Source organism: Triticum aestivum, chromosome 6A (assembly GCF_018294505.1).
Source record: "Triticum aestivum cultivar Chinese Spring chromosome 6A, IWGSC CS RefSeq v2.1, whole genome shotgun sequence".
NCBI lineage: Eukaryota > Viridiplantae > Streptophyta > Magnoliopsida > Poales > Poaceae > Triticum > Triticum aestivum.
The window spans coordinates 533793408-533820440 of record NC_057809.1 but is presented as its reverse complement, the minus strand read 5'-3'; the positions used below and the strand labels follow the sequence as shown (position 1 = coordinate 533820440).

General features: G+C 47.5%; 1 protein-coding gene across 1 annotated transcript; it reads left to right on the top strand.

Annotated features, from left to right (window-relative positions):
• Positions 1-20856: 20856 nt before the first annotated feature.
• On the top strand, positions 20857-24977 carry LOC123128316 (pollen-specific protein C13). The gene is made up of 2 exons (XM_044548285.1): positions 20857-21152; positions 24393-24977. The coding sequence occupies exons 1-2, from the start codon at positions 20975-20977 to the stop codon at positions 24722-24724; spliced, it is 510 nt and encodes a 169-aa protein (XP_044404220.1). The 5' UTR covers positions 20857-20974; the 3' UTR covers positions 24725-24977.
• The last annotated feature ends 2056 nt before the right edge of the window (positions 24978-27033 follow it).

Sequence of the window (27033 nt, the reverse complement as noted above, 5' to 3'; positions counted from 1 at the left end):
ACACCATGATCTTGCGTGTGCGTAGGATTTCTTTTGAAATTACTACGTTCCCCAACAAGATGACACAGCAAATCATGATCTCCCACATTTGATCTTTCGACCAGGTCTGAGGAGGGTGCCGGACAACAGCAAATCAAGATTGGAGCACACCAAATACCCGCTCGACATCCTTCCTGCAAGCCTCTCGCATCTTGGCAAAGTGGGACTTCTTGCCTCATGGCACAACGTTTGAGATAGTCTTCACAAATGTAGACCATCTCGGATAGATGCCATCAGCTAGGTAGTACCCCTTGTTGTAGTGCCGCCCATTGACCTCGAAGTTCACTGGAGGAGAATGACCTTCAACAAGCTTGGCAAAGACAAGGGAGCACTGCATCATGTTGATGTCATTGTGAGTTCTTGGCATACCAAAGAAGGAGTGCCAAATCCAGAGGTCCTGTATTGTCACCGCCTCAAGTATCACACTGCAACCGCCTTTGGCGCCTTTGTACATCCCCTGCCAAGCAAATGGGCAGTTCTTCTATTTCCAATGCATGCACTCGATGCTTTCAAGCATCCCAGGAAATCCTCTTGCCGCATTCTGTGCTAGGATCCGAACAGTGTCTTCTGCATTGGGTGTTCGCAACTATTGCGGTCCAAACACTGCCCGACAGAACTTGTAGAAACACTCAATGATGGTGGAATCGGCCATGTGCCCATAGTCGTCGAGTGAATCACCGGGAGCTCCGTATGCAAGCATCCTCATCGCTGTCGTGCACTTCTGGATTGAGGTGAATCCAAGTTTGCCGGTGCAATCCTTCTTGCACTTGAAGTAGCCGCCGAACTCCCGGGTGGAATTCACAATCCTGAGGAAAAGATTTCGGCTCATCCGATAACGGCCCCGAAATGTTTTGTCGCCGTGCAGTGGAGCGTCGGTGAAGTAGTCGGAGTAGAGCATGCAGTAGCCCTCGAGACAATGCCAGTTCTTTGCTTTCATCCGCCCCGGCGCCGAGCCACCTCGCCGCGGCTTTTCATTGCTCGCCAGCAGGTCGGCGAGGGCGGCGAGGACCATGGATGTTCCTTTTCCTGGACGTCGGCCTCGGCTTCCTCCTCCAGCAGCGCGGTGAGCGCTTCCTCGTCGTCCGAGTCCATTGTCGAGGTAGGCAAATCGCCGAACACCTTGCGGACGCGGTGGGCGCGTACCCGCCGCTACACCGCCCCCCGCGGCTGGAAACGCCGGAAAAATCGCCCAGGAGGTGGTGGAGAGGCTACCTCGGCGAACCTCTGCTCTTTTTCCAGCGGGGATGGTCTATCTAGCGATGGCGGGCAGTGGGCGGCGCCTAGATCAGTCGGTTGGCGGTCGAGCACGCGGGGGGTGGGAGGCGAATCTGGAAGAAAGACTTGACTTTTCGCTTGACGGTGTGGGCCAGACGTGCTTTTCCCTCGCGCCGGAGCCCCCAGTGCGCCGGGTTCGGCTTGCGATCGCCGCGCCCAAAAACGCGCCGAGCCGGCGGATTTCGGTGTCCTGGGGGCGCGACTGTGGCGTTTTTTCGACGCTGGCGTCGAAAAAGTCGCCTGGGGGGCTGTTGGGGGCGCGGCTGGAGATGCTCTTATATTGCAGGATGGAAGACACATCATCATCATCAACTCTGCTTTTTATAAAAGGAGAGATTTGTTCATTTGCAAACTTGGCTTTGTATTTTTTTTTACAAAAATGAACAAATAAAACGCAACAAAGTCATGTTGTTTCCCTCGAATATTTTTAATAACAAACTCAAAAGGATGGTGACGTAGGATACAAACCACACTATATCTTAGATGTATTTACTATCATATATTTACACAAAAGCAATTATTAGTAGACGGATTTGTAATTCCAATGTCTCTTGAGAAATGTAGGTTATCAGAAGCTTCTTTTTTGAAACGTAGGTGATCACAAGTTGGGGCATGTGAGGAAATGAAGTAGGCCCGGTTGCGGCAATATACAGGGAGGCGGCCAAACCGCGTCGATCGGCGGAGGGAAAAAGTGACTGGAGTTGCTTAAGCCAGTCGGAGGGAGGCGTAACGTCACCGCCGGTGACGGCCATACGGCCATACGGCCCCACGCTCACGTGACCATCCGCACCGACGCCAGCTGCAAACGATGATGTTGGATCCGCCGCGTCCTCGGGAGCAGGCAAACACACGTACGAACACTGCGGAAGGCCGGTTGCCCTGGCTCTTGACCATATTCAGTGCACTCCTTTATCGGTTAGTAGCATTTCTTAGACCAGTTAATGGCCAATTACACCTATGGATCGGACCGCTTAGCTCAGATTTTTTGATAGCATCCAAATCGGTGGTGTCCGGTTAAAAAATACAAAACAATGTACAGTAGGTTAGAGCATCTCTAGCCATCCCTCAAAAGTGGTTAGAGGGGTAAAAAAATGGATTAAAGGTCTTAAACCGGACCTAGCCGATGCCTTATCTCCTTTTAGAGGAGTATAAAAAATTTACTCCTTGCGTCAGCGGCCCCTTATATGTACTCGACCGACGTTTCTTAGGAAAAAATTTGCTTCCCCCCGGTCGCCTCCCCCCTCCCCCCCTCCCTAAGGCCTCATTTGGTAGACGTGGGTTGGAGGGGTTTTCAGAGGATTAACCCCGCGAGGCCCAGAATCCTCGCAAAACCCCGTCGGCCCGTTTGGTAGGCGAGGTTACATGGGCCGAACCCCCTCGATTCCCCATCCACCCACTTTCTCCCACGCGGTTCAGAACCCTCGAGGCCCCCCTCGAGGATTTGGTCGCCCGACTCCTCCTTCAGAACGCCGCCGCCGACTCCTTCCCAAGACGCCGCTGCTGCCCGACACTTCGACGCCGGCGATCTCGTCCGGCACACTAGACTTTTCCCCTGCGGTAAGTCCTCGCCTCGTCTCCCCTCTCCTCCCCTCGCCGTCTAGGGTTTTCTATCCGCCCGGCCATCTGGCCATGGCTGCTACCTCGTCTCTCCCCGGCGACGCCGTCTCTGAGGTACTTGATCCCCGCCTCGTCCAAACTGCCCGTCTCCAAGTTCGCCAAGTTCGCCCCCCTCCTGGTGACCACTGTTCATCACGCGGATCAATTTCATTGTCTGATGTGGATGTTGGGAATCATTGGATGGATGATGATTAGTGCATAGTCGTGGTTGGTTGTACGAGGATGTTTCTCTGGTGCTGCTTGATCTGTTAATGGAACAATATCTGCTACTCTGAATTTGTGACGAATCATATTAAGCGTAGTTATATTTGATCTTTTGTGTGTGTTGTGCTTGATGAATTTCGTCTCATGGTGACAACTAAGTGAGCTGAATATATTTCTTTGTTTGCTACTGATCTTATAACAACTAAGTGAGCTGAACATATAATTGATCTTATAATCTTGACAAACTGAATATAACAACTGAATTTCTTTCTTTGTCACTATATCATTTTTGTTTAAAAGGCTTTGGTTATTTGACAAATTGAACTGCACGCCGCTGCTGTTTTATTAAATGTCATCTATGATCTTCCGGAGAGGCGAGGCGACTCATTTCATCGGAGGTCTAAGCAGCTACGTAGTCAGGCCCCTGGCGCACAACAATACCCTGTTCTGATCCTTTCATCAGAGATGTCAGGCATTTCTTCAGTTAAACACCCACTGCTCAAAGTGGAATCTTCTAATCTTGGACATCCAAGCAGAATCGAGCGGTTCAAGTTTAATTTCCTTTATTAGATCACTTTGTTTTGTCACGGTTCCCAGCTATTTACCTTCACCTCTAATTGCTGCTGTTTGATGTCGCTATGTGTAGAATCTAACACCTTGATTAGTGTAGTATCAGCAAGATACAACTGTGCATATTTTGTAAATCTTTACAAAGACATTCTTCAACTGGTATAACTTTCTCTGTATTTAGATTGATAGTATGTCTGGTCCTAACTGTTAGCCTGCCATTGCGTACAAAATAAGGCTGTGTAAAATGATAGTTGGCCAGATTATATAGATAAGGCTGTTTGTGTCTGATTCCCTTTGCATGCACACAGTGGCGGATCCAGGATTTGAAGTTACCCGGGGCGGATTTTTAGTTTTGAAGCCACGGTGCAATGAAAGAAGACAATGAACAAAATTAATGGGCTAGGTAGTATGGATCCAGGCAAGACGATCAATACAACCAATATTGCAATGTAGCTTTATTCTCAAGGAGAAAAATATATAACGCGACAAACAAATCATTTAAGGCCTAATTCTTATGCTCATATATAGAATATCCAATTTGGTACGTAATTAAATTTCCCTAAAAAAATCAGCATTTAACTTTGAAAAATTAGGCCAATGTAACAAGAGATTAAAGAAATATAGGAGAATGAGAGCAGAAAATTAGGGAAGAATGAGAGTAGAAGATTAGGGGAGAATGAACGAACTTGCTGTTTGCTGTCTCAATTGGCTCATCGCTTGCAGTTTTAAAGGGGCGGTGACGTTGCCGCCTTCCGCGAACAAGTGGATTCCTCTTTCTCCATCGAGCACCATCGGTCGGGGAAGGACCTAGGCAGTGCCACGGTGAGGCTGCGGACCGGCAGCATAGGGCGCCGCGTCACGGAGGCGAGGCGGCGGCAATACTTTTTGTGAGCGGTGATCGCGCGATACATTGTTTGCTGATTTGGTTTTCTGTCGGCAGAATTGGAAATGCCAAAACTTTACAGAAAATCATGGGCTCACATAGTCACGTCTAGTTGGGTCTTAGTCATTGGCCCATCTTACAACTTACAAGCGAATCGTTATCTTCTGTCTTCCCGCTCGTAACTTCTTCCGATTGAACCTACATATCTATACGAGAGCTCTCTCCCTCCCATGGCGGCCATTAGAAAAAGCAGTAGGAATACCCTAGGGTTAGAAATTTTACCCGGGGCGACCGCCCATACACGACCCCACGCTGGATCCGCCCCTGCATGCACATGCTCATGAAAACTTGTGTGGTTCTCCTTGTATATAGATTTTGGTATCACATAGTGGCTCAAGTGCGATAGCATATATCTTTATCCTAAATCTGGCAATTACAGGGTTGTCCTATAATTTAGTTTAGCTAAGACAATTCTGTAGTTGTGGAATCTCACTAAGATGGCTATGTCAGTCATGCCCAGTGATCTGAAAACTAAGTTAATCCCATATTCTGCAGTGGACCATCTTATTTTCCAGGTGGCCCTTGAAGCAGCAACTGTAGGATAAATGCATAGTTATTCATTTTCAATCCGCATGGTGTAATGTTTCATGCTTCTGATATCGTGTACACAGATTATATAGATACTGTGAGTTCATGTTTTGAGTCTGTACTTATTTGCAAATTGGAGTATTGCCCGAATTGAAAGATATGATATGATGTAACCTGATTGGAATATACCTGATTTTCCCTGTTTCATTTTTAATTATTGATTGGGAGGTTCTGATATGTTCTTATTCAAAGACATGTTGTTATGATAAATTATGTAGTTGTTGTGATGAGATATTGATTTCATCTTGTGAACACAGCAGCACGGCCTATGAGCTTGGTGATAAACAAGCTGCTTCAAATTATGTTGTTATGATAAAGAGGTGGTGCTGCTGCTCCAAGTCATTTTTATCAATTCTGCAGCAAGGATATAAGGGTTACATTGTAAAGATTGGATTTTTAAATATTCTACACCATGTTATGTCAACATGATAAACCTTTTCTACCAAATAAAAATTTTAAACAAAGAGGATTGTCAAAGGAAGGGTTTTGAGGATTCAAGGGGTTTTGAGGGGATTGGGTGGAAGATGGGGATTCACCAAATCCCCTGAAATCCCCCCTCCCAAAACCTCTGCAATCCCTTCCTATCAAACAAGGCCTAATAGACCGCATCCACTCCAGCGCGGTGGTCCTTGCCTTTCTAAGCCACCGCACATCACCGTAGTCGCTCTGTAGCGCCCGTCGCTCCTCCTCCCACTTTGATTTGGTCGCCGCATGTCCCCATGCTGTCGGATTCAATGTGTCTACGCCAGTTGCCGTCATCGCCAGATTCGACGCCCCGACGACGTTGTATTTTGTCGGGTTGGTCATAAAAACCAAACCACACAGCCATCCGGAGCTCACTGCGTCGCCTCGCGGTATGTTTTCCTCACATCGTCGCTTGCATCATCGTCCAACCGCCAACACATACTCGTCGCCCGATAGGCAAAGCTCAACTCTCGCCTAGCTACTCATGGGCGTGCCTCTACCAATCATCAAGTGTGATGACCGCTGACGGCTGGTGATGCGCCGGGTCTCAAAGATGATAGAACATCCCAGATTGAGCAAGAGAGGTCTATTGGATGTTGGTGCACTAGTTGGTGACGTGTCAGGTCTCGAAGAAGATATAACTTCCTTGACTGCTCCTACTCAAAAAAAATCTTGCAACTTTTGGTTTTGGGAAGAAGAATACATTTGTAATTGATCAAGGGAGGTCTATTGGATGTTGGTGCACTAGTTGCTATAAATGAGATTGAAGATGACGTAATGTCTAAGTTTGAGAAGACAAAGAAGAAACAAGTGTGCATGCTAGAGAAGGCAACAGAGAAGAGCAATAAGGAGATGGAGAAAATATTGACTTAACATGTAGAAGCAGTCAAGGAAGTTGTGTTTCCATTAAAGTGTGTAGTTTTCCTGTTGTTTTCTTTGGATCAGTGCTTGTAGTGACCTCATAGTGACGAACTAGTGAAGTATATACCTATGATGTCATTTAATGAAGTAAGTGGGTAGTAAGCTCTAAATCCATGGTCTCGAAAGAAATTTATTTGTGTTAATTTTTTAATGAGTTAAGTTTTAAGGGTTTGGCTATGAAAATTTTCTTTCAGGGATCTGGTTGCTGGAAAAAAATCCTATACGACCGGGTCATACCGACCCAAACTGGAGACCACCTCGGATGTTTGACACATGTCAAACCGAATCTCAAAGTAGCTATCAGCTTCTTTCATCATTTTCCTGTACCAAATCCCGATTTCTGTAGCCCAGATTGATGTACCGGCTGCACCATTCTCCGGCCGCCGGCGTAATTTGCCCTGGCTGCTCTCCACATCATTGAAGTGGCGCTCCCTGCCGCCGGCCGCAGCTCCCCTGCTCGTCGCATTCCATCCTTTTGGGGGCTCCATCCCCGCCGGCGTGCCACGCGTCCGCCGGTGACAAGACCTGATGCAGTCCGTCGCCATGAATGATTGCACTCGTAATGAAGCAGATGGATAGGTATCCCCCACTACTACATCGAGGAAGACGCGTCGTCGTGCCGCATGGCCGCCGCCAGCGAGAAGTGGGTGGGACTTTCAGTTGTCAAAAGAAAGAAAGGATGGTAATCAGCAAGCGGAAGTGACTGGTGCTTTGAGATTGAAAAGGACATGTGTCAAGAATCGAGGTGGGTCTAAAAAGCCCGACCGGCCCGGCCCGGACGGACCAACCCTACTCGACCCTAAAAAGCCTGAACTAGCCCGTTCTTGCCCGTGGGGCGGGCCTGGGCCTAAGTTTTGATACTGAAGCACACGTCAGTCGGGGCTAGGCCTGGCTTTCTCACGTTTTAGGGAAGGGGCCTGGCCCGAGTCCTGATGTCCAGCGGACTTTTTCACTGTCGGGCCAGGATTGGGCCTAAAAACCAGGACCTACTGTTGGGCCAGGCTGGGCACAGGCCTAGGTTTTTTGTCTTGGGCTTTGTTAGGCCCGGCCCGGCCCGATGGATGGCCAGATATAGTCTCATCTGAGGTTGCTTACGACTTGGTTGTATAAGATTTTTTCCCCTAGTTGCTTGTGACGCCCGGGTAATTAAGCTACAGTGCTCCTCTGCTAATGATGCCACGTCACCTCAATTATAGTTGCTAATCTCGAGTTAGTTCGAAACCGATTCAAATTCAAATTCAAAATCAGGCAAACGATAAAAGTTTTCAAATATTAAAACTAAAATGTTCGGAGTGAACCAAATATTGCATAGATAATTATGATGGGAAAACCGCACATTTATAGAATGTTTAAATACTATGAGATAAATAAAACAGTAGCAAAACGATTAATTGAATACCTTTTATAATTAATAAAATGTCAAACTAAGTTATTTGGGGTCTAGATTTTTTTGTGACTATGGACTAAGTTGAAATACTAAGTGTATATTTTACTAAATTAAAATGCAACTAAAATAAAGAAAGAAAGAAATAATAAAAGAAAACAGAAAACAAACAAAAGGAAAAAAAGGAAAAGAGAGAAAGCCCCCCCCCCCAATGGGCTTCGGCCCAGCAGGCCGGCACGTTCGGCCACCGGCCCAACCGGCCACACCCCTCACTCCCATAACCCCCACCCCTGGTCAAACCCTAACCCAACCACCCGCACTCCCCCCCACGTCGTTCCCACCCCCCTCCCGATCCAGATTGGATCGGGGACGAAACCCCCACTCCCCCCTCGCTCCTCGCCCCCTCTCTGCCCGATCTGGGCCGGGCACGATGCCCCGCCCCTGCCGATGCCGCCGGTGTTCCTCGCCGCTGCCTCATCCCACCTCCACCTCGCCCTCATCGCGCGGATACGCCACTGATCCCTTGCCGTCGCCGGATCGCCTCGACGCCACCGCCCGAGGACCTCGCCGGAGGCCACGACGTCGGACCTCCCCGCCGGCCTGCCTCCACTCCGCCCGCGCATCGTCCCCGTCCTCCTCCCCAAAGCCACCTCGAGCCTCGTCGCCCCCCTGGTCTCTACATCGCCGGTGAGGGCCTCGCCCTCCCCCGTCTCTCCCTCCGTCCCGTACAGTTTTGCCGCGGTCCCCTCCACTGCCGCTCGCTGTCCGCTGTTCGCCGGCGCCGCAGCGCGCCTCGCGCCGCCGACCCGCCGATGCGTCGCCGCCCCCCCCCCGCAGTGGCCCCCTGCCTCCTGCTGCTGACCAAGGCTCGGCCGCGCCCGCGCCGGCCGGCTACACCGGCCGCGCCGAGCAGACCCCGCTCCGGCCTCACCTCGCTACCAAGCGGGCTGCGGCTTCGCCCGCACCCGTATGCCCGCACGTCCCGACCACCGAGGCCCCCTGCCCGCCATCGCTCCGGCCATCGCTGCCCTTGCGCCCGCTCGCCGCCGGTCGGTTTTGCCCGCCCCTGGGCGTGAGCCCGTTCGGGCTATGCCCGCAACCAGCGCCCAAAACCGCTAGGCCTCTGGGCCATTGACATGTGGGGCCCAGCCCCTGGAACATTATTAAAAAAAGAATTTTAAAAAATATATATTAAAAATAAATATATAATAAAAATAATTATTAATTTAGTAATTTAGTAATTAATTAACTTAATTAATTCTTTTTAGTTTAACCTAAACACTAGTTAACCTAATTAACATAGTTAGTTAGTTAATAGTCAATGATAGTGGGACCCACACTTAAGTTTGACTAAGTCAACAGGACTGTTGACTGCTGAATGTGCAGTTGACCCAGTCAACGGACCCCATCTGTCAGGTTGACCAGTCAACAATCAAACTTTGACTGCTGACTGGGCTGTTGAGTCAGCCCCCTGTCCCCACCAGTCAGCCCCATGTGTACACCTCTGGGTACACTTATGTGTATCCATAGCATTTAACCTCTAATTTTCGAATTAAAAATAATTAAATAAATCCTAAAATGATTTAAAATCTTTTAAAATTAATAGAAAATAAACCGTAGCTCGGATGGGAAAACTTTGTACATGAAAGTTGCTCAGAACGACGAGACGAACCCGGATACGCAGCCCGTTCATCCGCCACGCACCCCTAACATATCAAACTCACAACTTTCCCCCTCCGGCTCCCCTGCCCGAAAACGCGAAACACCGGGAATACTTTCCCGGATGTTTCCCCCTTCACTAGTATCACTTACTACCGCGTCACGTCACCTCTAGCACCGCGCATTGCCATGTTATACTTTGATTGCTCTGTTGTTTATTGTGTTCCCCCTCCGTTACTTCTTTCCGGTAGATCCCGTGACGATGCTGATGCCCCTGTGGTCGACTACGTCACCGACGACCCCTCCTTCTTGTCTGAGCAACCAGGTAAGCCCCCCCTTTGATCACCAAATATCGCCTACTCTTCTCTATACTGCTTGCATTAGAGTAGCGTAGCATGTTACTGCTTTCCGTTATTCCTATCCCGATGCATAGCCTGTCCTTGCTACTACTGTTGTTACCATTACCTGCTATCCTACTTCTTAGTATAGGATGCTAGTGTTCCATCAGTGGCCCTACACTCTTGTCCGTCTGCCATGCTATACTACCGGGCCGTGATCACTTCGGGAGGTGATCACGGGCATATACTAAATACTTTACACAGTTACATTACTTATGATACTGTTCGGAGATGGGGGCTGAAGGGGCAGGTGGCTCCATCCCGGTAGAGGTGGGCCTTGGTTCCCGATGGCCCCCGACTGTTACTTTGTGGCGGAGCGACAGGGGCAGGTTGAGACCACCTAGGAGAGAGGTGGGCCTGGCCCTGGTCGGCGTTCGTAGATACTTAGCACGTTTAACGAGATCTTGGTATTTGATCTGAGTCTGGCTACTGGCCTATACGCACTAAGCATCTACACGGGGACAGTTATGGGCACTCGACGTCGTGGTATCAGCCGAAGCCTTCGTGACGTCAGCGACTGAGCGGCGCGCGCCGGATTGGACTGGAACGCCTGCTAGGCAAGGTCTGCTTTCGGCCGCCCTCGCAACATGCAGGTGTGCAATGGGCGATGGGCCCAGACCCCTGCGCCATAGGATTTCGACCGGCGTGCTGACCTCTCTGTTGTGCCTACGTAGGGCAGCGACGTGTTGATCTTCCGAGGCCGGGCATGACCCAGGAAAGTGTGTCCGGCCAAATGTGATCCAGCGTGTTGGGTTATGTGGTGCACCCCTGCAGGGAAGTTAATCTATTCGAATAGCCGTGATCTTCGGTAATAGGATGACTTGGAGTTGTACCTTGACCTTATGACAACTAGAACCGGATACTTAATAAAACACACCCTTCCAAGTGCCAGATACAACCGGTGATCGCTCTCTCACAGGGCGACGAGGGGAGGATCATCGGTTAGGATTATGCTATACGATGCTACTTGGAGGTCTTCAGTCTACTCTCTTCTACATGCTGCAAGACAGAGGCTGCTAGAAGCGTAGTCTTCGAAAGGATTAGCTATCCCCCTCTTATTCTGGCTTTCTGCAGTTCAGTCCACCGATATGGTCCTTTACACATTTACCCATGCATATGTAGTGTAGCTCCTTGCTTGCGAGTACTTTGGATGAGTACTCACGGTTGATTTCTCCCTCTTTTCCCCCTATCCCTTCTACCTGGTTGTCGCAACCAGATGTTGGAGCCCAGGATTCAGACGCCACCGTCGATGACGACTCCTACTACATCGGAGGTGCCTACTACTACGTGCTGCCCGCTGACGATGACCAGGAGTAGTTAGGAGGATCCCAGGCAGGAGGCCTGCGCCTCTTTCGATCTGTATCCCAGTTTGTGCTAGCCTTCTTAAGGCAAACTTGTTTAACTTATGTCTGTACTCAGATATTGTTGCTTTCGCTGACTCGTCTATGATCGAGCTCTTGTATTCGAGCCCTCGAGGCCCCTGGCTTGTAATATGATGCTTGTATGACTTATTTTATTTGTAGAGTTGTGTTGTGATATCTACCCGTGAGTCCTTGGTTTTGATCGTACACATTTGCGTGCATGATTAGTGTACGGTCAAATCGGGGGCGTCACAAGTTGGTATTAGAGCCGACTGCCTGTAGGAATCCCCCTTTCCAACTCCTTGGCCGAAGTCGAGTCTAGTCATTGAAAAACTTTTACTAACATGGTTGTGCGGCTTACGGGCCCACGTCGCCCTCTGGGTGGTATTAGGATCTTTTACTCCTCGATCCTTACTCTGGGACTCTGAATTCTCTTCTATTCGGGTTAAATGAATTTTGCTAAATCTAACATTAGGATCTCGTTATCACTTTCTCCCGGAGAGCCCTTCATTATAGATGATCGACTGCTTCAACAGAAGATTCTGATAATACTCTCTGATGTTCTCCTGAAACTTTGTGCCATTGATTTTGCAATTCCCTACCACCGAAAAATCCCTATGGATAAATACTTACACCTGTTGTTCTTTCTTTTATTCCCAGTTGGTCTTGTTATTACAAGATACCCGGAAATACTCGTCGTTGTTTCGATAATCCTTTGAGCTTACTGCCTTGCTGTTCTTTGTCACCTGAATACCCCTACGGATAATTCTCACACTTATCGAGTATCCGCTCATCCCCCAGTTGTTCATGTGTTTCACAATGGTCTTCGAAATACTATTCGATCCTCCAAAAATCCTTAGTAGCTTATTGCTCTGCAATACTTGTCTGCTTGCATGATGGATGCTTTCCATATGTCTGGCAATATTCGTTAGTATCCTTAGGCACCGTCATTTTGATCCTTTGATTCAACATGAGTGCGAATGCATGCAATCATCAGTTGATCCTTCTAAATTATCTTTCCGGCTCAGACGTCATTTTAAACATGAGCTGGTTCTCAACAAATCCAATTGTCGTCGATTGTACCCCTAAGGCTATTCAACTTATCCATCCCTAATCAGAATATTGCTTCTGATCCCTTGATTTGAAAATCATAATTCCTTTGCATTTGAGCTCTGGATTAGTCAGTTGTTTCCATAATCCAATGCCTTTGCATTGTTACTTCCTCTGGTTGTGTGCCGGTGCTCACGTCAGCTCTGTTATGGACCGGCAGATCCTTTAATGGATTTTATCCGACAGCGTCCTTCATATTCAATAACCTTGTGAGCCTTCCCTCGGATACATAATGCCTTTGGCAAATGGTATCATCTACTTTCTCAACCTTGCTCTACTTTCGAGCTTGTGATATTTACTCTTGAAACTTGTGGTATATGTTTCTAAGAAGCCCCTATGGGTTGAACATATGCCTTCTCTAAACTGTGTGAACTCGAAAGTTTTCACGAGTCATACACTTCTGGTATTTTGCCAGATAAAATTTCTAACACTACAACTTCTTTGAAAGTGAGAAGTGAATGAAAGGTTATGCATTGGAGAAGTGGGAGTCGACCTTGAACTTTGTGTTCATGCCCATGGACACGATGTAGATCTTATCATTAAAGCTTCTCTTAAATTAAATTATTCCTTTGGTATGAGTTCATCTTATATCCGGGATCTGGCCTTTTGCAATCATGGTTCCGACCATGTTTTCCTTTAAATACCATTTCGCGTGCAAGTTTAAGTGCTTGTCTTCTGTAGAGCAATACCCCAGTCCAACCTCTACTGTGATCTGTCATCAAGTATTACCCCCTCTGATATCTCGAGATTATCACGGAACTGCTTAACTTCTTATGAGTTCTTCTTCAAGTATTATTTGACTTTCGCTGCATCATCATTTGACTTGATGTCATCGCCGACCGATTACATCTTCATGAAATCTCTCGACAAATGTGTCGTGGTCATCAGCAACATCCTGAGCTCTTCCAAGATTTATATCGAATTCATGATGAGAAATACCATCCTTGCCCTTGATGATTTGTTTTATCATCTACCACTTTATTGCCTTCCGTTCGACACAAACTTGTTCGTGTTTTGTGTTATACCTTGAGTTCCTTGCTACCCAGCATTGTTCTTCTTTACCTTGGATATTGCACCTTTTATGTCAAGAATGTTGTGGGAATTTCACCACCTCTTATGCATTCTTGGTACAAGTGATACTTCTTGCCATATCCGTTCATTCTTAGACTATTGATTATTGAATCACCATTCTGACATTGGTCGTGCAACCCAACCCATAATTCGGGCACACCTTTCAACCAATGTTTAATTGTGTATGTTTTCCTCGAGCATACTTCATTATATTATTTGATCTGAAAATGTTATCTCCTTGTTCACATAATCGTGGAAATCCATCTTTTGGAGATATCAATGAATTGTCACCGAGTTCATCAGCTACCTCCTCATCCTCTTCTTGGTTTAATGATGAACTCTTGTTTTGAAACTCGCTTCCATAGTTCATTTCCTCGAGAATCTTACATGGTCATCTCGTCAAAATTATGTTGGACCTTTTTCTTCTCAGGCATCCTAATGTCTGAGGTAACCTGACACCAATCGGATCTGAACCTCGGTCATATATGATGGTTGGAACATTTTTCAAGAGTCATAACATTGGTCCTTATATGACTCGGTAAGGTGATGTCATGCCTAGCACACCTCACCGGTAGTACCTAATGTTTTAGTTTCCTTTTTAGCAAGGATAACCATTCTTCCATGAGGAAATGGAATGACTTTCTTTATAAATTGTTCCTGGTGAATCCTTTGTATATCCAAAGTCCGACCTTTGATTGAAGACCATGTCAATGCTATCTCAAAGCATGTCTGTGGTACTCTCTTCATCAACAAGAACATTTGAAGCCCAATGCTAATTGTTTCTTGCTCAATTATCCAAACAACGCTATATGGATAATGTCATGAAATTTCTCTCCCCTTACCTAGAGGCTTTTCTACTTAATATCCGGGCCTGGATATCATACTCTGCTTGTTCTTGGGAAGGATATACCCCCGAAATATGTGTTTAAACACATTTTCCTTTCCATTGTTCTGTTTAATCTGATAATCACATTCTCCTTTCCATTGTTCTGTTTAAACTTCTTGAGGTTTATATGATCTAAGCAGTAATACGTCACTGCTTTTATAAGCACCTCAGTGTACAACTCTGTCAGTAAGACCCTGTTACTATTGTTGTTGACATTCCGGTAACCACCGATGGACAAGAAACTTTGCCTAATGGTCCGCCTCGTTCAACGAGCAGGAAAATGGTTCTCTTTGTCCCTCGCCCTTGGTACCGATGTTGTTGTCGACGTAACCGACAGACTAATCTCTGACATGCCTTGCCTACATGACCATGCAAGATGTCAACGCCCTTCCTAGTTTTAACCCACATGGTGGGCCCATAACCCACAGTTCCACAGGATCGAAACCTGACTCTCCTATGCACCCTGTTGTCGAAGTTATTCCTTGCGCTTGGCTTCGTGTTTAATTCACGGTCCACCTTCCTAGTGCTCTATTCTGGTATCAGACGCAATACTTACTCTCGCTGCTCTGAAACCCTTTCTCACTCTGGTTCAGACTTCGAGCAACTATCTATCCACTTGGAACCTCTTATTGTACCTTCGTACCTTACTCTTGATGTATTCGATATGTTCAACTCGAGAGATAATCTTATGCTCATTCATGGGTTAACCCCTAGATTGTTTCCCTCATAAGCATTCTGTCGTAGCCGAGCTGCCCCTTACCTATTCGTAGGTACGTTGGAGTTCCCGAGAAAAGGACGACATCACCATGATGACCTGAAGCAGAGAAGTGAAGACAACAATGTAATGGATCGACCTCCTCGAGAAGAGTAACCAAGACCAACAAGACCCGTTAGAATTTTGCAACCTAATCCCTTCCCCGCACTTCCCCTCTTAAATCTCGGGACGAGATTTCTTGTAGTGGAGGAGAATTGTGATGCCCGGGTAATTAACCTACAGTGCTCCTCTGCTAATGATGCCACGTCACCTCAATTATAGTTGCTAATCTCGAGTTAGTTCGAAACCGATTCAAATTCAAATTCAAAATCAGGCAAACGATAAAAGTTTTCAAATATTAAAACTAAAATGTTCGGAGTGAACCAAATATTGCATAGATAATTATGATGGGAAAAACCCACATTTATAAAATGTTTAAATACTATGAGATAAATAAAAGAGTAGCAAAACGATTAATTAAATACCTTTTATAATTAATAAAATGTCAAACTAAGTTATTTGGGGTCTAGATTTTTTTGTGACTATGGACTAAGTTGAAATAATACTAAGTGTATATTTTACTAAATTAAAATGCAACTAAAATAAAGAAAGAAAGAAATAATAAAAGAAAACAGAAAACAAACAAAAGGAAAAGAGAGAAAGGCCCCCCCACTGGGCTTCGGCCCAGCAGGCCGGCCCGTTGGGCCACCGGCCCAACCAGCCACACCCCTCACTCCCATAACCCCCACCCCTGTCAAACCCTAACCCAACCACCCGCACTCCCCCCCACGTCGTTCCCACCCCCCTCCCGATCCAGATTGGATCGGGGACGAAACCCCCACTCCCCCCTCGCTCCTCGCCCCCCTCTGCCCGATCTGGGCAGGGCACGACGCCCCGCCCCTGCCAATGCCGTCGGTGTTCCTCGCCGCCGCCTCATCCCACCTCCACCTCGCCCTCGTCGCGCGGATACGCCACTGATCCCTTGCCGTCGCCGGATCGCCTCGACGCCACCGCCCGAGGACATCGCCGGAGGCCACGACGTCGGACCTCCCCGCCGGCCTGCCTCCACTCCGCCCGCGCATCGTCCCCGTCCTCCTCCCAAAGCCACCTCGAGCCTCGCCGCCCCCCTGGTCTCTACATCGCCGGTGAGGGCCTCGCACTCCCCCGTCTCTCCCTCTATTCCGTACAATTTTGCCGCGGTCCCCTCCACTGCCGCTCGCTGTCCCGCTGTTTGCCGGCGCCGCAGCGCGCCTCGCGCCGCCGACCCGCCGATGCGTCGCCGCCCCCCGCACTGGCCCCCCTGCCTTCTGCCGCTGACCATGGCTCGGCCGCGCCCGCGTCGGCCGGCTGCACCGGCCGCGCCGAGCAGACCCCGCTTCGGCCTCACCTTGCTACCAGGCGGGCTGCGGCTTCGCCCGCACCCGCATGCCCGCACGTCCCGACCAGCGAGGCCTCCTGCCCGCCATCGCTCCAGCCACCGCTGCCCTTGCGCCCACTCGCCGCCGGTCGGTTTTGCCCGCCCCTGGGCGTGCGCCCGTTCGGGCTATGCCCGCAACCAGTGCCCAAAACCGCTAGGCCTCTGGGCCATTGACATGTTGGGCCCAGCCCCTAGAACGTTATTTAAAAAAGGATTTTAAAAAATATATATTAAAAATAAATATATAATAAAAATAATTATTATTAATAATTTAGTAATTAATTAACTTAATTAATTCTTTTTAGTTTAACCTAAACACTAGTTAACCTAATTAACACAGTTAGTTAGTTAACAGTCAATGACAATGGGACCACACTTAAGTTTGACTAAGTCAACAGGACTGTTGACTGCTGACTGTGCAGTTGACCCAGTCAACGGACCCCCATCTGTCAGGTTGACTACAGTCAACAGTCAAACTTTGACTGTGACTGGGCTGTTGTCAGCCCCCTGTCCCACCAGTCAGTCCCCATGTGTACAACGCTCTGGGTACACTTATGTGTATATCCATAGCATTTAACCTCTAATTTCGAATTAAATAATAAAATAAATCCTAAAATGAATTTAAAATCTTTTAAAATTAATAGAAAATAAACCGTAGCTGGATGGAAAACTTTGTACATGAAAGTTGCTCAAAATGACGAGACGAACCCGATACGCAGCCCGTTCGTTCCGCCACGCACCCCTAACATAGCAAACACGCAACTTTCCCCTCCGGTTCATCTGTCCGAAAATGCGAAACACCGGGGATAATTTCCCGGATGTTTCCCCCCTTCACCGGTACCACCTCGTACCGCGTTAGGGCGCACCTAGCCTCACGCTTTGTCATGTCATGCATCGTCATGCATTTGTTTGCATTATATTTATTGTTTCTTCCCCCTTTTCTCTCGCTAGACACCGAGACCGACGCCGCTGCTACCCAGTACGACTACGGTGTTGACGACCCCTCTCTCTTGCCAGAGCAACCAGGCAAGCCCCTCCTTTGATCACCAGATATCGCCTACTCTTCTCTATACTGCTTGCATTAGAGTAGTGTAGCATGTTACTACTTTCCGTTATTCCTATCCTGATGCATAGCCTGTCCTTGCTACTACTGTTGTTACCATTACCTGCTATCCTACTGCTTAGTATAGGATGCTAGTGTTCCATCAGTGGCCCTACACTCTTGTCCGTCTGCCATGCTATACTACTGGGCCGTGATCACTTCGGGAGGTGATCACGGGCATATACTAAATACTTTACACAGTTACATTACTTATGATACTGTTCGGAGATGGGGCTGAAGGGGCAGGTGGCTCCATCCCGGTAGAGGTGGGCCTGGGTTCCCGACGGTCCCCCGACTGTTACTTTGTGGCGGAGCGACAGGGCAGGTTGAGACCACCTAGGAGAGAGGTGGGCCTGGCCCTGGTCGGCGTTCGCAGATACTTAACACGTTTAACGAGATCTTGGTATTTGATCTGAGTCTGGCTACTGGCCTATACGCACTAACCATCTACGCGGGGACAGTTATGGGCACTCGACGTCGTGGTATCAGCCGAAGCCTTCGTGACGTCAGCGACTGAGCGGCGCGCGCCGGATTGGACTGGAACGCCTGCTAGGGCTAGGTCTGCTTCCGGCCGCCCTCGCAACGTGCAGGTGTGCAATGGGCGATGGGCCCAGACCCCTGCGCCATAGGATTTAGACCGGCGTGCTGACCTCTCCGTTGTGCCTAGGTAGGGCTGCGATGTGTTGATCTTCCGAGGCCGGGCATGACCCAGGAAAGTGTGTCCGGCCAAATGGGATCGAGCGTGTTGGGTTATGTGGTGCACCCCTGCAGGGAAGTTAATCTATTCGAATAGCCGTGATCTTCGGTAACAGGACGACTTGGAGTTGTACCTTGACCTTATGACAACTAGAACCGGATACTTAATAAAACACACCCTTCCAAGTGCCAGATACAACCGGTGATCGCTCTCTCACAGGGCGACGAGGGGAGGATCATCGGTTAGGATTATGCTATGCGATGCTACTTGGAGGACTTCAGTCTACTCTCTTCTACATGCTGCAAGACGGAGGCTGCCAGAAGCGTAGTCTTCGAAAGGACTAGCTATCCCCCTCTTATTCGGCATTCTGCAGTTCAGTCCACATATGATAGCCTTATCCATTGATACCAATGCATACATATGTAGTGTAGCTCCTTGCTTGCGAGTACTTTGGATGAGTACTCACGGTTGCTTTCTCCCTCTTTTCCCCCTATCCCTTCTACCTGGTTGTCGCAACCAGATGTTGGAGCCCAGGATCCAGACGCCACCGTCAACGACGACTCGTACTACATTGGAGGTGCCTACTACTACGTGCTGCCCGCTGACGACGACCAGGAGTAGTTAGGAGGATCCCAGGCAGGAGGCCTGCGCCTCTTTCGATCTGTATCCCAGTTTGTGCTAGTCTTCTTAAGGCAAACTTGTTTAACTTATGTCTGTACTCAGATATTGTTGCTTTCGCTGACTCGTCTATGATCGAGCTCTTATATTCGAGCCCTCGAGGCCCCTGCCTTGTAATATGATGCTTGTATGACTTATTTTATTTATAGAGTTGTGTTGTGATATCTACCCGTGAGTCCTTGGTTTTGATCGTACACATTTGCGTGCATGATTAGCGTACGGTCAAATCGGGGGCGTCACATTGCTCCAGAGAAATTTTCCTTTCTTTTGTGTTCTTATTCTTTTTTGAGTAAAATGCACTGGCGGTACTTGAACTTGCGAAGAAAACACGGTTTGATCATCATACTTAAAAATGCATCTAATATGGTCACTCAATACGAGAAGACGTGAGTGTACGGTCACTGTTCACCGTACACCACTCGTCGCCACTTCATTTGACCACATGCTGACCACTTGAAGGCGCCAGCTGGCCTTTGCGGGCGGTGGCGCGGCACTTTTGCAGGAAAAACCCTCGTTTGGTCGACGGTGGCACGACACTTTTGCAGGAAAACCCCTGCTTTGGTCAGGAATCCATCACATCTCCCTGGCTGTTCGGCTTCGATCATAACGAAAGGAAAGGAGAGAGGCGTCAGAGGAAGGCGATCGTCGGCTGCATCGCACTGCACTGCACCATCATCGGCGAGGGCAAGGGCGAGAGTCGCCGTGGAGACGCGGCTCATCTCGTGGCTGAAGCTGCGCCATAGGGATGTCGCCCGTGCGACGACATCACCCATGCTTGCTCTAGAATCCATGCTTGCTCCTTTCCATCTGCAACCCATTCTTCGTTCCTTCCATGCATTCTACCTGCACCTGTAGATCACTCTGACTTGCTCTTCCATTTGCTGCTCGATTCAGCTCTTCCCTCCTATCCTCTGCAGCACCTAGTGCATCCACTGCCTTATTGCCTTCGAGGTAGCGATTTTGAACAAGATAAGCAACATATTCGAGCTCCCAATACCGGAACTCACAAGTGACCTAAGCAGAAAAAGACCCAGATCGTGAACAAAATGTCAAACCAATCACACCACGACCAAAACTAAGCACATCACACTACTTACCTCGATTATTAACGCACTTGTAGAAGACCCACCCTTCATGTCTCTCCGTGTTCGGTAGGTAGAACTTGACGCGCGTGCGGCACTAAGGACACTTGATGCACGACACGACCACAGGATGGCCGCCCATCTCCGACCCGATGGAGCTTGTCGACATAGCGGAGCGGGATCGAACGCGACGGCGGCGTGGAGGGGAGGGGAGCGCGACAGCGGCGTCGAGGGGAGGCGAGCGGGTGGCGACCTAGGGATTTAGGGATTTGAGAGAGGGCGAGGGGATTTGAGAGAGGGGCTGGTCATTTTACAAGGACCCCAAAGTGCTGTAGAACCCCCCGCGAACGCTACCTGTCGCCTCAGATTGGTCAACAAGTGGTCAAATGAAGCGGCGACGAGTGGCGTACGGTGAATAGTGACCGGACAATCACATCTAGTCGTATTGAGTGACCTTATATTGGCCGTATTTTTAAGTATAGTAATCAAAGCGTGCTTTCTTCGCAAGTTCAAGTACCGCCAGTGCATTTTACTCATTTTTTTTCTTTCGAGTAGAAAAAGAAAAGGCAAAGCAACGAGACCCCTAGATTTTCTCGAGCCCTCCCTCACCACCGCGCGGTGCGCGGATCCCCAACGCTCACGATAACGGCCCCACGCGACCATCATTCCCTGCACTCCACTCTCTCCGCAATCTCAATCCTCCACTCCACTCTGCCGCTCCACTCTCGCTCGCTTCCCAACCCGCCGGCGGCAATGGCGTCCCTCCGCGCCTCCCTCCTGCTCGCTGCCGTGCTGTGCGCGCTCGCGGCGTCGTCCGCCTCCGCCTCCCGCGACCTCCGCTCGCGCCCCACCCAGTTCGTCGTGCGCGGCCGCGTCTGGTGCGACACCTGCCGCGCCGGATTCGAGACCCCGGCCTCCACCTTCATCGCTGGTACGTGCTTACGCCGCACCCGCCTCTTTCCTCCTCTCTCGATCCGTTACGGTTGTACCAGTATCGATTTCGCGGGAGCGCGTCTCTCCCTCGGCCTCTCCCCGTCGTTTCACCGTTCCTTTTCCTTCCTCCAAAGGCGTTAGTTGATTCGAAAAAAAAGGCGTTAGTTTATCCAGGAATGTTGCCTGATAGGACCAAGTAACAAGTATGCGTCCAGACGGTGAAAAAATAGGTTGCTTTCTCTTCGTTTTCCCCTGCGATCTGATTTCGTAGCGGAAGTAGCTAGTGGTTGGTTCACGCTGGATGCATGGTTTTTGGAATCCTCAGCACCAGCACTAATTTGCGTTTCTGTGGGAACTTTTGTTAGATCTTCATGATCACTTTGTGCACAAGTTAAACTAGCATTGTCTACGAGTAGTAGTTTGCAGGATCTCATTTGTTATGTTTGCAGTTTGTGGTGAAGATATGAACTGACCGATGTGTTTTTACAGTTTACGGTTGGATAGATGCGAACGTTCATGCGCCATGCCCGTGAAATTATTACAGGCTCTGTACCGCGCCGGGGTGAAATGTAGTAAGATGCTGGTATGCTGAGTTGCAGACTGAGTTCATATCATGTGCTAGATCTAATATCATACGATCTCTGGCCATGGTTGATGGTTTCATTTATCGCATAGTTCATACTCGGAATGGTATAATCAGACATTGTTGGATACTGGTGTCTGGACCTCATCCTACTGCTCTCTGTTAAATAACGATACAGAACACAAACCTCTGTCTGAACTGAATATAGTCGATTTACAGATGGGTTCGTTGGTGTTTGATATCTGAAGTAAGTTGGCATTTTTCAGACAAATGATAAAGTGGATGCCCACAATGCACACACAACATGCTGGTGTGCGCAGGCATGTTCCCTGCACACTCTAGTAAAAAAAAATATAGGCTCAGTATCCAGAAGAACCAAAACCACACATTCATCTGAACAGCAGAGAGATTGTATCATTAATGAGCACAAATGTATATGAATTCTCCAGTTTTTCACTGAGAAAAAGGTTATTCTTGACACCAGATAGTATAAGGTGATGTACAGATAAGTATTCAGACTTCAATCTTTATAAAGACTAGACTGAACCTGCTATGAAATGAGAACGCTCGAACTTAACATGATTTGGTTATTTAGCTAGTCTGCAGGTGGCAACGACCAATTTAATTTTGGTTCAAGTTGGATTTTTAGACAGATAGCTAGTGTTAATTATGTTTTGCTTTATGTACAAAACCCTTTGTGAATTGGATTGATTACAAATACAGCTCACCTATCATTACCCACTATTAATTGTACATTCAAGAACATCCTGTGAACATACCTACTGTTTTCAAGGGAACCTGTACAGGCACCTTCCTATGTGAAATTGTCAATAGAATTATAACTTTTGTAGTACTGTTCTTGTATGCATTGATTATCTTTGTACAAAGTTTGTTGTTTTGTGATTTTGTGCAAATGGATTCTTTGCTTGATAAAATTGCTAGTGGTCGAATCACAATATATCTTATGTGTTTGGCTACTAAGTATCTTTGTGCTGACAGGCTACATGACTTAACCGGTTTTTCCTAAAAAAACAGAAGACTTCACCGGTTTATCTGGTTGTACTTCTATTGTGAGATACATGCAATTTGATTTTTTCGGCATTTGCAATAGAACATATTAGAAAAACAAGCATACTAGTATGCCATGTAATTTATCTTAGCACTACACTGACCTTCATTTTGTGCATCTTTCCTGAACCTTTCCCATCCATTTTAAATTTTTCGTTAGCAAACAAAACAGTGTAAGAAATGGAACACAACAGTCTAGAAAACTGCAGTTACTTATAAGGCATGCCAAAATGCAAAACAGTCTGGAATGAACCGGCATGCATGTCACAGCGAAAGAAATATGTTCACAATTCAAGTTAAGCCTCAGTTACTCCCTCCGTTGCAAAATACTTGAAGTTCTAGGTTTGTCCTAAGTCAAACTTCTTAATGTTCGATCAAGTTTATAGAAAAATGTACCAACATCTACAGCACCAAATTAGCTTCATTATCATAATATATTTTCATATTGTATACGTTTGAGTTTGTAGATATTAGGAAAAAAAATTATAAGGTTCGAAAATGTTTGACTTAGGACAAACCTATAACTTCAAGTATTTTGGAATGGAGGGAGTATCATATAGTATCCAGATTTTGGACGAGTACCCTGTTGTTATGGATCAATAATTCAAGATACTACTTGCAAATAGGTCCTTGTAACTGTAATGTTGCAACTATTATTGCACATGGATTATGTGATGCAGCAGCATTAGGCTTCATCGCAGCAGCTAAGTAACTCAGTTAGGAAATGAGTATGGCTTTCCCACATGTACCCACACTACTACTATCATCACATTGCCTAGAGACCTATTCAAATGGTAAAAATTTAAACCACCAGTCCATCTTGTAATCTTTTATAATGTTCTTGCACAATCTCGGGTGAAATTTGGAGGCCTACCTAAATAAGAACAAATCATTATGCATGTTTGTTCATAACACGGGGCAATTCAGGCAATAAACCATGCTTAGGTTTTTAGATAGTGGAAACATTTTGTCTGTCGAAAGCTGGGCCAGATCAAATGCCCTGCTCGATTATCTGAACATTGCTTAAATAACCATCCATTAGTAGCAGCTGTACATGTTGTGCAAATAGCGCAGAACTGCATATGAGCATGGCTATTTGTCACACTGAGGAGGCGAGGGCTAGAAATCAGCATTGCTGATAGAACACAGCGTTGAGGGTTCAATGCATCTCGAGAACACAAGACAAAGTTGTTTTATGACTTCTATAGTTACCTTGGTTGGTTCTTCATTTTGGATCTTTATGGTTAACTGGCTTGGTAATAATCATTCGTAAAATGCTACTCCCTCTGTCCCAAAATATAAGGACGTTTTTAACATTACTAGTGTCAAAAACGTTCTTATATTATGGGACGGAGGGAGTAGGAGCTAGAGCTGAGAGTTGAATCGCCATTAGTTTGTGGTTGTGACAATACATGGTAATATGAATATAGGGCCGAATGTTTGAGAAGCTAACATTGATTGGTTATCGAATACCTCATTCGAATAAAATCTCATCTATCAAAATTACCAACTACTAGTTGCTATTCATGAGAATTTATTGTTTTTGTTTGCCAACTGACACTAATATGCCATCCTTGCTTTCAACAGGAGCGAAGGTTAGAGTTGAGTGCAAGTCGAGATCTACTGGGGCCCAGACATGCAGCTTCGAGGGTCACACCGACCACACCGGTACCTACAACATCCCCGTGGCCGACGAGCACGAGCACGAGCTCTGCGAGTCTGTCCTCGTCAGCAGCCCGGACACGGCATGTGCCAAGGCAGTCGCTGGGCGGGAGAGGGCCCCTGTCTTCCTCAACAACAACAACGGTGTCGCGTCCAACGTTCGGTTGGCGAATGCTCTGGGGTTCGAGAAGGACACCCCTCTGGCTGCATGCGCGCAGATCCTCAAGATGTACGAGGAGGTCGACGATCGCGTCTGAGAACTCCGAACTCGCTATCACGAAACAGGTTAACGTATTACTAAAGCCGTCATGTGAAATGTCCTGAAACGTCTATCTATATGTGTTACCAAGACCAGAAGTATCGCGGCTTGTGTGCTTGACATTATGGCGTAGCGCTTGGGTGTGTATGTTGATCGCTGGTTCAGGTTGAACCACGGAACTTGTGAGCTAGTAAATCAGACATGTTGGTTCATCTTAGCAGGCTAATGTTATGAGATTGTTGTTTGTTTAAGAGTGCCTACTGTGTACCGTTTTCTCAAGCGGCAAAGCACGCTGATGTGCGTACTGTGTGCAGTTCTGTCTTGAAATGGGACAAGGTCGAGGAAGGAAGTACTTTGCCGGCTGAAAGGCAAATATGGTTCTTCTCAACTGAAATGATTGGAGACTTAGGAAAGTGCATTCAGTTTCGAATGGAGATTCCCAAGACGATCAACACTTTGAGCGTCTACAACCGGATTCCTCAAGACTGGACGGACGCAGGATCATTGACCGGACATAAGAGAGAAGAAAAAGTTGAATCGAACCCCACAAAGCCGGACATAAGAGAGAAGAAAAAGTTGAATCGAACCCCACAAAGCCTCCCTAAACGTCCAGGCTGCCGGTACTCCTCGTACCCAGCCTATATATGGGGGCAATATGAGCTCCTCGTACCCAGCCTATATATGAGGGCAATATGAGGAGTGCCCGGGCATGTTTGGCAGTGGTCCTGTGTTCGTAACATAGGATTTGGCCCACCACGGACCATCTTTATCCTTTTTTTTCTTTCTCTCTTCATCTCTACCGGTCACATGCATGCGCCCGCACGTATAGGGGAAAAAGTGGGTCAAATGGCCGCGTACATGGACAAACAGGGACCCAAAACTGACACGCCCGAACACTGACCGGGTACGTCCGCGGATGTTTGAGAGGCCAAATCTGCCCACTCCGGCTGTAGATGCTCCTTAGGCTTTGTTTTGTTGCAAGGGATCCTCCTCCTTTCCCTGGGTGGGAAAACCACGAGCTGAATCGCCCATGGAGAGCTTACGGCGGCATTTAGGATGCGTTTGGTTGAAGGTTTTGTACCGCCCAATTTTTTTGGGATGGAACCATTCAATTCATGTGTTGGCTATATATAAGAGATGAGCTAATTATTTGAGAAGGGACCATTAGTCATGCTCACATGATCATGCATGCAATGGGTGGCCATATGATTCGACCGATTTCTTGGGGTGCAATGGTTCAACATCTTTAGAGAATATTCTCTTTTTTGAGTGGAACCATTCAAGTGCTTTATAACCAAACATGTCTATTTTTTTGAACGATCCCAACCCATCCCTGGCCACCCTTGCAACTAAACGCACCCTCGCAATGGGGATGGATTCAGTCCCTTTCCTTGGGCCTACCCTGGGTTAGATTCCGCACCTGAAGTGCCAAATGGTGTCGAGGATCTCCCTTGGAATGCCCATGGATTCCAGTGTTTCAAGGAAAATCACAACTGTGCCTTTTAATCCTGGAATCTCTTCCCAGCAACCAAACATAGTCTTATGTATATCAAAGAGTTTAACAAGAATCACTTGATTTTATTAAGTTCCATTTTCCATAAAAGGTCCAAATATTTTGTACAGGCCAAAGGAACATGTAAGGGCATCTCCAAAGCTAACCTGCAATTGTCTTTGATATATGTCCGCTTTTATGTCCGGAAGTGGTCTGCGGACATGATGCGGGAGGGAGTCATCCAATGCTAATCACAAAGTATCTGGTCGGGAGGAGAATAAGTAGACGGGGACCATGCATGTGGTGGGATATTTGTGGTTTAATGTCCGGTTGGGAGGAGAGAAAGGATAGATGGATCATGCATGCACGGTTAGGAGGTGAGGGAGAGAGAGAGAGAGAGAGAAAAGAGGGACCATGCTGTCATTAGTTTAGTTCACGTCCGGACTCCGGCGAAGCCCCCACGTTTGTTTCTTTAATATCGGAATCCGTACGCCCGGATTGCTAAGCGGACATTTACAAATCCTGTTGGATGGCAAAAGTGGTCTGGATACTGTACTCCAGACATATAGTGGAGGTTTAAGGTCCGATTTGGAGATGCCCTAAGGGCCTCTTTGTTTTACATGACTTTTTAAAACGTATTTGAGGGAAAACATAAGATTGGAGTGGCATGCCATGTTGAAAAGCATTTGGCTCATTAGCTAAGTTAACTGTCATCGACCTATGTACAAGATGAAGCCAAGCATGTCTTATCTCTGATCAGAGTGCGCCTAAATTGGATATTCAAGTGAACAATCCCTAATATTGTGTCGATGAAC